This window comes from Phodopus roborovskii, unplaced genomic scaffold, assembly GCF_943737965.1.
Source record: "Phodopus roborovskii unplaced genomic scaffold, PHOROB, whole genome shotgun sequence".
Taxonomy (NCBI): domain Eukaryota; kingdom Metazoa; phylum Chordata; class Mammalia; order Rodentia; family Cricetidae; genus Phodopus; species Phodopus roborovskii.
In genome coordinates, this window is record NW_026126516.1 from 2,419,256 (window position 1) to 2,435,000 (window position 15,745).

At 39.0% G+C, this 15,745-nt stretch overlaps 1 protein-coding gene across 1 annotated transcript in view; it reads right to left on the reverse strand.

Moving 5' to 3' along the window:
* Positions 1 to 15,745, reverse strand: part of LOC127231073 (cation channel sperm-associated auxiliary subunit beta) — a 102,568-nt gene that overhangs the window by 20,609 nt on the left and 66,214 nt on the right. The window contains exons 15-18 of the mRNA XM_051196478.1: positions 12,479 to 12,633; positions 9,780 to 9,934; positions 6,230 to 6,235; positions 4,870 to 5,066 (exon numbers count right to left, since the gene is read on the reverse strand). Of these exons, the coding sequence (XP_051052435.1) occupies positions 4,870 to 5,066; positions 6,230 to 6,235; positions 9,780 to 9,934; positions 12,479 to 12,633 (513 nt within the window). The remainder of the gene's footprint in view (positions 1 to 4,869; positions 5,067 to 6,229; positions 6,236 to 9,779; positions 9,935 to 12,478; positions 12,634 to 15,745) is intronic.

The following is a 15,745-nucleotide window of genomic DNA, read 5'->3' on the forward strand; positions in this document are numbered from 1 at the left end:
ATCTATCAAGTCATTTGGAGTAGGAACTAGGTTCTCCCTCCTGCCTCTAGGCTAAGGGAATATCCCTCCATGGGGAATGTGCTCCCAAAGTCCTTTTGTGCACCAGGGATACATCCTGGTTCTACTGTCAGAGGTCCCTTAGACTGGCCAGTCCCTAACTATAAGTTTTGACTGTTATAGGTGACTATATATAATCTGTATTTAATTATACATTTTAACAGAGCTGTATAAACACGATATATAAACAAGAGGGGAAATATACCTATAACAATTTGACACTAAATTATTATCAATAAATCAGAATCCATACCAATGCAAAGTAGTATCCATTTCTATATCATATTCTCCTTTATTTTCCATTAGAAAGAGATTGGCTGTGATCATTACCCATTTATAGCTAACCCAAATTTAAATGTAAACAAACAATTTAAAACAATATTTGGGAATTTTGGTATAGTTCCTGCTGTTTGGGGGTGCTGTCAATACCATGGGGATCCTTAGAAAACACAGAAACCTGGCCAAATTCTGGCTATAGTAGCCTGCAAGGTTTCATCCTCTCAGCTGCTTTGGATGTTGAATCACCTGGGCCACTGCTTCAGGGGGGTCTTGCTTGATCAAACCATATTAGTCTGGAAGAAATCCACTGCTTTTTTTTTTTGTGTGTGTGTGTGTGGAAAGAAAAACAGAACCTCTTTCCCAAAGTAACGTGTCCTTAGACTTAAAATTTGAAGTCAAAGCATTTTCAAAATATATAAATTGGTTTGGGTATCTAGGCCCGTTTCCAGCTTGTCTTCTGCTTGCCCTTCTCAGGCTCTGCTGGCCTGGGAACTGCACACGGGTGAAGCAGTCCAGGTGGACAGAGCCATCCAGAGTCTGCCTACTTCGTGGTGCTAGTTCTACCTCCATCCACAGGAAGAGGAGAGCCATTGGAGTATTAGACCTGCTGCACTCACCGGGAGAGAACCTTGGACCAGTACCCACCAGGAGAGGGAGTGACCCCATTGGCACCCACTGGAAGAAGGGATGGGAAGACGATGACAGTATAAGAACACAGTCAACAACAGAAAGACCAACATGACACCGCCAGAGTCTAGGGACTCTACACCAGCAAGACATGACCATCCCAACACAAGGAAAGCCAAGAAAAAACAACCAAACAAGTGAAGGAAACAACTGAAACAGTTTAAGACTTGAAAGCTGAAATAGAGACAATAAAAACAAAAAACACAGTCTGAGGGAATGCTGGAAATTGATAAGCTGAAATCCAGATGTAGAGAGGGAGGAGTGATGAGCAAAGGGGTTAAGGCTATGCTGGGGAAACACACAGAAACAGCTGAACTGAACAAGGGGGAGCTCATAGACCCCAGAATGACAGCTTAGAAACCATCATAGGACAGAACCAGGCCCGCTATACATTGGTGACAATTTGGAGGCCTGGGCAGTCTATGGGACATCTGGTAATGGAACAGCATTTATGCCTAGTGTACGAATGGCCAATGGGAGCCCACTCCTCATAGAGGGATACTCCCTCAGCCTAGACACAAGGGGCAGGGCCTAGGACCTGCCCCAAATGATGTGACAGACTTTGATGATCCCTCATAGAAGACCTCACCCATTCTATGGAGCAGAAGAGAGATGGGATGGGGGACATGGGTGGCATGGGAGAATGGGAGGGATAGGGAACTGGGATTGATATATTAAATAAGATTATTTCTAATTTAAATAAAAAATTGTGTGAAAACCTGTAGTTCACAAAATTCAAAAATTTAAAAGACATGGACAATTTTCTGGATAGATATCACTTACCAAAATTAAGTCAGGAACAGATAAGCAGTTTAAATGGACTTTTAACCACAAATGAAATAGAAGCAGTCATTAAAAGTCTACAAAAAACAAACAAACAAACAAACAAAAAGAAAGAAAGAAAGAAAAAAAAAAAACAAAAAACAAAACCCTGGTCCAGATGGTTTCGGTGCAGAATTCTACCAGAAATTCAAAGAGGAGCTAATACAAATACTACTCAAAATGTTCCACACAATAGAATTAGAAAAATCATTGCCAAACTCTTTTTACAAGGCTAAATTTACCTTGGTACCTAAGCCACACAAAGACACAGCTAAGGAACATAACTACTGACCAATATTCCTCATAAACATTGATGCAAAAATACTCAATAAAATTATTAACCAATCTAACTAAAAGATGGAGAAAGAAGACCCAGAAATATAAAATATATTGTTATGGAGTGACAAAGCGAAACTAAAATAGGAGGATTCAATAGGATAAGGGTGCGTGAGAAGGGTAAAAGAAAGGAAAATACTTTTAACATCAAAGGTCATTTAAAAGCCATATGGTAACCTACTACTGTGCCTAAAATATATTCATATATAAAAGGAACCTAAATGCAGTCAACAATTAATGAGGAAGACAATGACCCAACTAGACCTCTTATGCCACCATGCAAAACATCCAGTGCCAGGAATGGATTACATTTTGTTGAGTTGTTGGTTAAAGGGACCTATGGAAAGCCACAAATACCACCAGCTATTGCCAAGGGTAGTGTTTACTTTCCACAAGCTGATGGCAAGGCCCTTAATGAAGACAACAATTATATATCTCATTGAACACAGAGAAGTCAGGTTGGTACCTAACTAGAAGCTTCATGCCTACTGATTCCTGATTGTGGTACTAGAAGGTACTCTGCATGCATGCTGTCAGAGGGGAAAGTTAATTATCACCACAGCTACAAATCCTGTGATCCACACCAGTTATCTGTCTGCAAGACATACTGGTACAATACTGACACAAAACTATGTAGGTAACCGACCACTTTCTTACTGGATTCGAGGCTCACTCTATGAGAAGGAACTCATATTTGCTATTGCTAAAGTGGAGAAGAACTTGAGACTATACATGCTATTCTGTTAAATGATCATGGCAATAAAAAGACTTTTAATGACATTCTTCTACACCTATGTATCAGTGCCTCACTCAGCCCTCATCAGATACACAGATACACTTGTTTTAGTAGATATGGGAACAGACACATACACACACACACACACACACACACACACACACACACACACACACACATACACACACACTGCCTAGGCAGGTTACTTCTCATGCCCAGGAATAGTTGAGTAATACAAAACAAATCAGTGGTATTTTTTTGTAGACTTTTTGTTTTACTTTGCTTTGTTTTAGCATTATTTGTCTTACTGGTTTTTTGTTTGTATATTTTGGTTTCTGTTTTTGTGGGCGAGCATTGTGTGTTTGCTGTTTGTTTTTAGGGAGGAACACAAAGTTACTAGTATAGAGTGCTGGGGAAGATCTGGGAAGAATTGTGGGGTGGTGAAACTTGATGAAAATACATTTTATGATATTTTTCAATAAAAAGAAAAACAATAGAGGTTCTTGCTATATAGTTGAAGCTCACCTTGAATTCATTCATGACTTCTGCCTCAGAATCCCAAGTGCTAGGGTTCAGGAGTGAACCACCTTCTGGCGTTCAGATTTACTATTGTCGTCCTTCCCCTGTTTTTAACCTCTGTCTTTGTGGGGTGTAGATTGAATTCAGAGTCTTGTGCATGCTTGGCTTGAAAAGGTGCAGGTTTGACAGTTGGTGACATAATAGGGACCTAAAGTTTGACATGATCTCCCACCCTATAACTTGCCTTTGGCTGGCTTCTCTGCTTTCCTCTGTGGCCTGTCTATTTCACCTGTCTAGTCACAAAGACAAAGTATCTTGTTAAACTCGAAACAAACCAGTCATTCTCTACTAGAGAATATCTCTAATGGCATCGCAGTTACTCAGAGTTCTAATTATATGTTGTCTTATGTGTTTGTGTATGTGAGTATAGGTGTCCTCAGAGAGCAGAGGCATTGAATCCCCTGAAATTGGAGTTCTGGACTGTTCTGAGTGCCTGAAGTTGGTGATGGGAACTGAACTTGTAATCTTCCACTCAAGCTGTATATACTTTTAATCACTGAGCTACCTATCTAGACCCAAACCCTATCAACTTCTATTGTGTACCTATCAGATAATAATTAGAAATAGAAACATCCTTTATAACAGAGTTTCAATTTCCCCCTTTTTTGTTGTTTTGCTTTTTTGAGACAGGGTTTCTCTGTGTAACAGTCCTTGTTGTCCTGGAACTCACTCTGTAGACCAGGCTGGTCTTGAACTCACAGAGATCTGCCTGCTCCTGCCTCATGAGCAATAAGTTCAAAGTCATGCACCACCACTTCCTGGTACAAATTCATTAATTTTATGTAGGGCAAAATCGTCATATTCTTGAGAAAAAATTGACACAAAGTCATACCTCCCTGGCTAGCTTGGAACTTGATATCTACATCAGATTGGCCTGAAACTCACAGATTCTGCCTCCTGAGTGCTAGGATAGAAAGGTGTTGCATCATCATTCATGGCCACCCTTTAAAAAGTTTTTAAAAAATAAATTCCAAATGTATTTTTAATTGACACAAAAATACCATTTTCTCTTACTTCATCTGATCAATGTTTAAGACAAAATAAGTCTCAGTATAATAAATAATAAGCACTACTACTGAGAATATAGTTGTGAAGTCGTAGCTTTGTTTTATTATATTATGAACAACTGCTCCTGTAACCTAAGTATCTGTGAACTTTGGTTGTCTGTTGGACTAGAATTTGAGAGTAAAGATAGTACTGTAGTAGAGTCCTTGTTTAGCATATACAAGGCTTTATATCCAATCTTCAGCAACACACACACACACACACACACACACACACACACACACACACTAAAGAAATATGAAGTCTTCTCAAAAAGTAACTTTTTAGTTTTTGTAACCATCAGAAATAGATTATATTTTCATACTTACCTTTTGTTGTAATACTAATGTGGTATAAATTGTTTCCAGAATATGAAATAGCAAGAGAACCATGTACCAAATAGCTTCCTATACTTCCATATTCATCTATTCCAAAAGGTTTTATTACATCTGTGAGGACTGAGGTATGAAATCCCAAAGGACCATTGGTATGCACTAATAATTTTCTGATGTAAGCAATTCCACCTCTACAAAAACAAACCAGTAAACATAAAATAGATATCCTAGAGGTTTAAATAAGTAGGCATATTAACATAAAATTTACAAATAAAATAAACCAGATTGATGATAGTTATATACCAGCTAACAAGTGACTATTTGGCCAATAGTTGTTGAAAGTTTTTAGTTGTCAATAAAATGGTTTATACAACATAAATTTTCACTTAAAATGAGCAAAGATTATCATCTATCTATCTATCTATCTATCTATCTATCTATCTATCCATTGTCTATCATCTAGCCAGTTAGCTATCATCTTTTTAGTGCTGGGGTCAAACCTAGACCTTCATGAATAGGAAATGCTATTCCTGTGATCCACACCCCCAGCCTATAAATACTTTTAAATGTCAGAGTTCAGTAGAGATGATACTTGAATAGAAATAGATGCCCATTCACTCCTGCTATGATTGTAAATTAAGACAAATTTTCTAGAACCAATGTTACACTTCACATTTCAATGAAAAAAATTAAAAAAATGAGGCTATGACTGCTCCTAGGAGAGAGAGAGAATCATCAGGGAACTGGAAATTAAAATAACAAAACTCTAAACACTAACAATGCCAAATGTTGATAAGGATGTAAAAAGAGACTCTAACTTATTCCTGGTGGGAATGTGGAAAGGTATGGGGAGTTAGGTAGCTTCTTTTCATCTCAAACATATTCTTACCATATGCAATATTTGTAGATATTAACCCAAGTGAAGTGAAAGGGTCTGTCTACACCACAGCCTGCATATGGACACTACCAGAGTTTGTTCTTGGGGAGGAGCTGGGAAGTATTTCAGTTGTGGAGTAGATTGGGGATGGGGAGATGCTCAGCTCTTAGAGCACTGGCTGCTCTTGCAGAGGACCTGGTCTGATTCCCAGCATCCACAAAGCAGCTCACAAGCATTGCAACTCCAGTTCCTGGGGATCCAATGCCATATTCTGGCCTTCGTGGCACTGGGATACACATAGTGCACAGTAGGCAAAAGGCCCACACATACAAATAATTTAAAAGAATGGGTGAATATTTATATAAACTGTGTTTCAAACAGACAGGAGAATACTATTCATCACTAAATAATTATTAAGCCATTGGAAGATAATAGGTATCTTTTCAATTTTTTGAAATTAAAATATAATTAAATCACTTCCCACTTTATTTTCCTCCCGCCAACTTTTCCATGTCATCTCTCCCCTCATCTTGTACCCTTTCAAATTGATTACCTGTTTTTCTCTTGTTTTGTATACATGCATATACATATACATATATGTGTGTGTATGTATATATGTATATAATGTATATACATGTGTGTATATGTATATATAATATGTATATTATATATGTACACAAATCTGCTTAGTCCACTTAGTATGTACATGATTTTGGGGCTGACAACTTGGTGTTGATAACCAATTAAGGGGCTCATGCCCTAGGAAGACTATTTTTCCAGTTCTCAGCACACCTTAGTTTCCTCTAGTTATTTATTTATTGATGGAGCCTTATCAAATTGCCCCTTCTATGATAGCATGTTTAGTGATGTAATAATTGTTCCGGTCTTGTTTAAGCAGGGTAATAGGAATCTTATAAGCATATTTAGAGAGGAAAAAAAAGCAAATCTCAAAAGATTGTGTAACTCCAATTGTGTGGCATTCTAGAAAAGGTAAAACTAAGGGGACAGCAGCAACAACAACAACAAGTTGCCAGGAGCTGGGAAGACTAGGGTTACTAGACGAGACACAGTGGAATTTTAGTACACCAAGACCGTGTATAGTGTACTACACTATACTGCCACTGGACATTTGTTCCAACACCCAGAATGGGCATCAAGAGTGAATCCTGGGGTTGGCACGATGGTGCACACCTGTTACTTTAGTACTCAGGAGGCTGAGGCAGGAGGATTGAAGGTTTGAGGCCAGCTTTGGAATACACAGCAATTTCTTCTATCAAAAAGTGGTAAGCATTGCCACAAATTATGAACACTGGGCAAAGATATGTCTGAGTAGGTTATCAGTTGCAGTAGACAGATCTCTGTTAGTTCAAGGCCACACTGAGCTACATGAAACTGATTCAGTCCAAAAGAGAATCAGCTCACACAAAGGTTATCTCAGTACTGGGGATCACACACCCTTAATCCCAGCACATGTGACATATAAGATAGGAGCATATGTTTAGCCTGGGGCATTTTGGTCTAGAGCCATGTTAGGGCAACATGTCTCCAGCCATGATGAGGGCAGGATTGCTTCAGCCTTGGTGGAGGTAAGAGCTACTCACATGGCTGCTTTGGTTCTCTGACCTTTCAGCTTAAACCCCAATATCTGTTTCTGGGTTTTTATTTTTCAAGTTACAAGATCAAGTTATGGTGCAATGTTTAAACGATTATTTTAAAAATCAGGAGCAACAAGGAATCCAGATATCTTCTACTTAAAATATTTGTTATTAGGCCTGCACACTGTAATAGTAAATAGCTTAATATGCTTAGAGATGTTAAGAAATAAACAGAAATTGTTTGCAGGAGATACGATTATTTACTTAGAAGTATATCTTTGCCTGCTGGGAACATCAAAAGGAGCATGTAGAAAAGCACCAAAATTATTACAAGTATTTAGCAAATACAGGATTACTACACAAAGGGAAATGAAACTTTTGACTTCGTTTCAGTTACAAGAAAAGAATATATCAACTCATCTCTTCCCTAATGGACATACTCTGACTATGATTTGTGCCCACCAAGACTCATGCTGAGGGTCTCTTCCTCCACGCAGCAGTGCTGTGCAGAGGGGGACAGTGGAGAGGTGATGGCTGTTCTTGGTTGTCACCTGACTATGTTTGCAATCAACTAAAACCCAAGTGGCTGGGGGCAAGTGAGGGATTTTTTTTCTTAATTAAATAGTTGGAAGTGAGAAGATTCACTTTAACATCTGGATCTTTGGAGGCGGGCAGATACACCTTCAATCAGGGCCACACCTTCTGGTTGCAGCCTTTAGAAAGAACACGAAAGGAAAAACCTTTAGCTTTTTGCCTGCTTGCTCTTGCTCTCACTGGCAAGTCCTTCCTGGCATTAGAGCCTACGTCTTTAGGATTCTGGAACATACTAAAGACCAGCTGAGATACCCAGCCTTGTGGGCTGAAACAACCACTGGATTATTGAACCTTCCACTGGTAGATTGTTGGACTAGCTGCACCACAGTCTGTTCGTCCATCTAGAGAACACTGACTAATAATGAAATGTTTGCATCATGGGAGTGCAGCCCTGCCTTGGGAATGAAATAGTTATGAGGAGACATTAGTTTTCTGTTTCTCGAACATCCAGTTGTCCATCTATCTACCTTCCACCACTAAGTAAGGTCGCTGCCCTGACCACAGTTGGAAGTCTTAGCTTGGATAGTCTAGTGGCTGGAATCAAAAGCCCAGACAAATCCCTTATCTCTGTAAATCACCCAGTTTCAAGTGTTCTTCCATAGCAATAGTAAATGAACTAAGCCAGAACTAACCAAAAATGCAGCAGGATTAGTAGCTTGAAGGAAACACCAAACACCAGTTATCATTTTCACCATGGAAGGAGAGCATGGGGAAAGGAAACAGTGCTTACGACATAAGAAAGAAAGCATCAGCCCAAACTGTTACACGTGCCAAAGGCCAAGTCTGTGCCAACATGTGAGTCTAAGGCTGGAGCACTTGGGCAAAGGGACTTGATACTCAGTGAAAGCCCCATGGCTTCCCTTCAAAGTTCATGACAAAGACCGGGGCCCGGCAGCGGTGAGGATCACTGAGAGCAAGGCAACCTGGGAAGAATCAGAGAATAAGAAGGAGCAGGCTTGCATCACTCAAGTTTCTGAACTTCATTTCATGGAAGGCAAAACCCCCCATCCACAGAAGAGTGGGCACCAGAAACTTACACACAGGCTTCAAACAGTCAGTCAGTGCTATCTGAGGATTCTCCTCAAACTCCGCCATCCTCATCCCCTCCCCCTTCCTTCCTAAGAAGAGAAAGCTGTAAGCAATTGTGCAAGAACACAAAGACAGCTCTCTGTAGTGTTCAAGTGAACACACTTTCAAAAAGAGGGGAGTATAACACAACTCTTGACCCACTAAAGAGCATCAGGGACGCGTCTTGTTCCTAAAATTCTAAGGTAATTAATTAAGTAGAATTAGCCCCCAGCAAGATGGCACAGTAGTTGAATCCTTGTGGGTTGTCCTCTGATCTCACATGTGGCAAGCATGCATACATGCGCGCACACACACACACACACACACAGTGAGAATAAATATTTTGAAACAAAAGTTATTGCTAAGCCACTTGAGAAAGACAAATTCCACCCACAAACTGGTTGCAGACACAAAGTAGAATTTGCTTGCTTCTTCAAGGTCTAACACCTGTTAAGAGACTTTTTTTTTTTCTCACTTAAGGAGACCTGAAAAACTCAATCTAATAGTCACATAGATAATCAAAAGTCAGAGAAATCCCATGAGAGGCAGAGGTAGGGAGATCTCAGGGAGTTCAGAGTAGCCTGCTCAGCATAGAAAGTTCTAGGCCAGCAAATACTATATAGTGATAATCCGTCTCGAAAAATGTATTTAGTCATGAAAGACATTAAAAAACTTACTAAACCAAAACAAATCTTCAAAAAAGTTGGTTAAAATTTTGAATCTGAAAGCCACCAGGTATCTTAAATAAGTGTGAGCAGATTTTCAATTACCTGTGGTTTATCACTTTCCCAAGGTGAATATTTTTAAATATCCTGTTGTGTATATTGTGCTCAGGCTCAGTCAGAGGTACATACGCAAAGAAAAGCATCTCATTGGGAGAGAGATACTGTGGAGCTAGTGCAGTATTAAATCCCAAATCAGGAGGCTGAAATTGGAGAAGAGGAAATATTGTATGTTCAATGTCTGACGCTGCAATTATAATGCAATTCAAATAGCAAACGTGTTTCCCCTTCCTATCAAAATGATCCTGCTTTACTTATTGATCGGAGTAACATACCTATATGCTCTTTGGATATCTGTGTGTGTGTGTGTGTGTGTGTGTGTGTGTGTGTGTAAGAGAAAACTTAGTTTTCTGCAGTGAAGGAAAAGGAAATCTGATAATTAAGACCCAGTTTGAGGTTCCTGTGCTCTTTGTAGGAGGCTGAGATGGTGTAGGTGCTGTATGATGAGTTTGTTGGTACAGATTATAAAGCTGGGTTATCTATGGTGACCCCACCCTGAACACAGCAGATACTGTCATAACTGTGTTCTTACTAGGGGTGCTACTGAGCAAGAGTCCACTAAGGGCCTGTCCTTCAAGCACTGATGCTCTGAGTCTCATGGTCTGTGTCTTGAGCCTTGTGGTTCTCTGCTGGAATATCCTTTTTATCCACCTTACAGAACTTACAGACAGTCCTTTATGTAATGTTTGCCTAGGTTTCTGAGATCTAATTCTCTCCTCCTGAACTGACCAGTTCTGGGACCTTTTAGTGCCAGAAAATACAGCTTTAAAATGGTTGTGGGTGTTGATCATGTGTCTTAGTGTGTGTGTGTGTGTGTGTGTGTGTGTGTGTGTATGCCTGCATGTGTGCATGTGTGTGTAAAGGGTTGTAGCTATTACAGCCTGTTTTGGGTTTTATCTATCAAGTACTGCTTCCAACAAACATTTCCTGTCATGTTTTCCTCCCAGTATTTGAATCATGGGCACTCACCAGGAATGAAAGAGATAGGGAAATAGGGTGGCTAAAAGGACAACCCTGAGTCAATTGCCTCAGTGAAAAGCCTGATTCTAATGCCCCAACAGAATATGGGTGTTATTTACTCTCTGTGTGCCTTGCCTCCCTCCTAAGGAAATGAGGACAAATGGTTGTTAAAAGATGAAGAGTTCACAGCTGTGCCCGACACATAGTAAGAACTAGTGACGGCTTTTTTTCCCAGAGAGGATGCATGAATCATTTGTAGAAAGAAATAAAGCAGCAGAATTAGGTTCTTCAAATTTGTCCTGAGTATGAGAAGCCCTATAGTTTCTCCATCTTATCTATTTTAGCGTTCATTGAAGGGAGCTAAGCTACTTTCTGCAGAACTGTGACATGAGTGAAATTCTGACAGCTGCTTTTTGTGGTTATGTCTAGCAGACTGCTAGCATCATCTACTGTGTACATGCGCAGAATCCAGACTCCAGTTCAGAGAACATGCTGGCATCTCCCCTCCGGGAATTCCTCTCTTTACCTTGTGTGTATGTCTCAGACAGAGAACACAAAAACACCCTCCTCTCCACCCGTATTCTTGTCCTAGTATGCAGATTGATCTTTTAACTAATGTGTACTTTAATATATTTATTCAATCATAAGTGTATAAGTGCTTCCCTTCTGTGCTAGCTTACTTTCTTGTGCTGGTCATACACTTGGGAAGGAAATGACTTATTTCAGATTACAGCTTATTGTCCAAAATTAGGGAAAGGACTTAATTTCAGAAACCTAGAGGCAGGAAATGAAACAGAGGCCATATAAGAATTTTTCTTGCTGTGGCTGCCCATATTAGCCAGTAATCAAGAAAATGCCTCCATGACTTGGCTCTAAGCCAGTCTGATGTGTCCAAGTCCTCAAAAGACATTATTCTCAGATGTATCTGTTTGTGTCAAGTTGACAAAACCCAAACACCACAGCTGGCATATATGTGCCACATATGTGAATTTACTGCTTTTAGAGGTAATAAATGTGTATTGGATAATCTGGAGCTATTCTTATAGATGGTTGAGTCACCATGTGGGCTCTGAATACCAAGGTGTGGTCTTCAGAAATAGCACATTATACATTGTAAATATTAAAATTATGCATCTATTATCATCTGTGAAGGCCAGCAAAACTGTGCTCTATGCCAGCAATAATAAGGAATAAACTAGGGAGCAGGACTAGTTAACATGGAAGGTGAAAGGCAAGTCAAAAGTCATCTGTCTTCAAGGACAACATCTAAAGGTAGAAAATAAACTCTATCAGGTGCTGAGTTTCTTCTAAAAGATCTGTTACAGACTTGCTTTTCTGCTGTGAAATCTTGTATGAAGATACCCAGGGGTTCAGAGAAGATTTTGGAGGTGTTCAATGTTGTATACAAAGCTTTCCTATAGCAAAGAGTGTTGTCCAGAAGGGTCTGGAGATATGGCTTAGCTGTTAAGAACACATACTTGCTCTGGCAATGAACTTGCATTTGGTTTGCAGGGACCCTGCCAAATGGCTCACAACTGCCTGTAACTCCAACTTTAGGACAGACCTAGCACCTACAGCCTCCCTAAACACCTGCCCCCCCCCACAAATTTAAAACCTTACAAGAGTTTGTATTAAGGAAAACACCATCTCAATCATTGTTCTGCACATAGAATGTGGCATTTGTTCTCAAAACAAGACAAACACTTTCAGTGTATCATGTTACTGACCGATCCAAAAATATGATGAGAAGCTCGAGCGCCTGAAGGTGATGAGCCAGTGTCAAAGTGTTCCGGAGTCAGTTTGTGTATGAATCCCAAGTGATCATAGTATATTGTGAAAACTTTATCACTCCATTTTCCACTCTGAGTGTATCTTGTCAATCCTGTTAGGAAACAAATGTATCTCTTGATACTGATATACTACAACTAGAAGAAATTTTATATTATACCTGTAAAAATTTGCTTGTCTAAATATAGGATGGGAGTAGGCCTCCGAGACTTCTAGATTAATTAAAATAAATGCTACTTTGTTTTACACCTTGGAAAGTCCTTTAGAGCTCCTCTTCACTGCAGAGCATCTGAAAGCTCTAGAACTTAATGAAGCAATCTCATCCGGGCAGACTAAATGGCTGGGAATAATCAAACTGAGGATTGAAATCAATACAATAAAACAAAGAGAACAATACAAAAAAAATCAATGAAGCTAAAAGTTGGTTCTTTGAAAAAAATTAACAACATAGACAAACGCTTATCCAGACTTACCAAAAGGCAGAGAGAGGATATCCAAATTCACATAATCAGAAACAAAAAGGGGGACATAACAACAGATACTGAGGAAATCCAGAGACTCATTAGGTTATACTTCAAAAACATGTATTCTACAAAATTGGAAATTTCTAAAAGAAATTTCTTAATAGGTACCATTAAATAGAGACCAGATAAACAATTTAAGTAGACATATAACCCCTAAGAAAATAGAAGCATCTAGTACAATCTCCAATTCCTCCCTCCAAAAAGTTCAGGGCAAGATGGATTTAGCACAGAATTCTATCAGAATTTCAAAGAAGAGCTAATACTAATACTACTTAAATTGTTCCACACAAAGAAAAGAAGGAACATTGTCAAATTCTTTTTATAAGTCTACAGTTACCCTGATGCCCAAGTCACACAAAGATGTAACAAAGATAATTACAGACCAATCTCCTTCATGAACATTGATGCAGTAATACTCAACAAAATACTGGCAAACTGAATCCATGAACATGGCAGAAAAACCATCCACTATAATCAAGTGGGCTTCATCCCAGAGATGCAGAAAATCTGTCAATGTAATCCACCACATAACAAAATAAAGGAAAAAATCATCACATGATCATCTTATTAAATGCTTAGAAATCCTTCAATAAACACCCTTTCACGATAAAGGATTTGAAGAGATTGGGGATACAGGGAACATTCCTAAACAATGTACAGCAATTCAACAGCAAACATTAAAATAAATGGAGAGAAACTCAATATGATCCCACTAAAATCAGAAACAAGACACAGCTGTCCACTCTCTCTCATCTATTCAATATAGTACTTGAAGTCTTAGCTAGAACAATACAACAAAAGGAGCTCAATGGAATACAAATTGGAAGGGACAAAGTCAAACTTTTGATATGTTTTGATCATATGACAGTATACACCCATGACCCAAAGATTCAACCAGGGAAATCCTACCTCTGATAAACACCTTCAGTAATATGGCTGGATACAAGGTTAACTTAAAAAAAAAAATCAGTAGCCCTCCTATATACAGATCCTAAATGGTCTGAGAAAGAAATTAGAGAAACATCACCTTTTACAATAGCCACAAACAACATAAAATATCTTGGGGTAACTCTAATCAAATAAGTGAAAGACTTGTATGACCAGAAATTTGAGTCTTTAAAGAAAGAAATGGAAGATGATGTTAGAAAATGGAAAGATCTCCAAGATCTCTCATGGTCTTGGATCAGTAGGATTAACATAGAAAAATGACAATCTTACCAAAAACCATCTACAGATTTGATGAAATTCCCATCAAAATCCCAACACAATTCTTCACAGACTTTGAAGGAACAATACTCAACTTCATATGGAAAAATAAAAATTCAGGATATCCAAAACAATCCTGTAAAATAAAGGAATGTCTGAATGTATCACCATTCCTGACTTCAAGCTCTATTATAGAGCTACAGTAATGAAAACAGCTTGGTACTGGCATGAAAAAAGGCAGGTGGACCAATGGAATCAAATCAAAGACCCTGCTAGTAACCCACCTGATTTTTGACAAAGAAGCTAAAATTATACAATGGTAAAATAAAGCATCTTCAGCAAATGGTACTGGAATAACTAGAGGTTGCCATATCTATGGCCATGCACACAAGTTTAAATGCATAAAAGACCTCAACTTAAATCCATCCACACTGAACCTCACAGAAGAGAAAGTGGCAAGCACCCTTGAATTCATTGGCACAGGAGACCACTTCCCAAATATAACATCAGTAGCACAGACACTGGGAGCAACAATTGGTTAATAGGACCTTTTAAAATTAAGAAGGTTTTATAAAGCAAAAAACATGCTCTAAACAGGGAATTCTCAACATAGAAACTAAAATTGCTGACAGACATTTAAGGAATTGCTCAACCACCTTAGCTATCAGGGAAACACAAATCAAAACATTTCTGTGATACCATCTTACACCTGTTGGAATGGCTAGGATCAAAACCACCAATGACAGCTTATGCTGGACAGGATGTAGAGAATGGGAACACTCTTCCATTGCTGTGGGGAATGTAGACTTGTACAGCCACCTTGGAAGTCAGAGGAACCTTGGTGGTTCCTCAGAAAATTGGGAGTCAATCTATCTCCTGACCAAACAATGCCGCTTTTAGGCATGTATCCAAAGGAACCATACTCATATGACGCAACGTTTGCTCAATTGTGTTCATAGCAACATTATTCATAATAGTCAGAAACCTGGAAACAACCTAGATGTCCCTCCTCTAAAGAATGGATAAAGAAAATGTGGTACATTTACACAATGGAGTACTACTCTGGAAACAAAACAACAAAACAAAACAAAACAAAAATGATATCTTGAAATTTGCAGGCAAATGGCCAGGACTGGAAAAAACTATCCTGAGTGAGGTAACCCAGACCCAGAAAGTCAAATATGGTATATACTCACTCATAAATGGATATTAGACAGAAAGAAAAGGATAACCAGCCTACAGTTTACAACTCCAGATAAACTAGGTAATAAGGAGGACCCTAAGAATGACATTCATGGATCTACCTAGGAAGGGGAAATAGACATGATCTCCTGACACTTTCATCCAGTAACTGATGAAAGCAGATACAGAAATTCACAGCTAACCACTGAACTGAGCTCCTATAGTCTACCCAAAGAGATGAAGGAGTGATAATATGAACAAAGGGGCCAAGACCATGATGGGGAAAGCCACAGA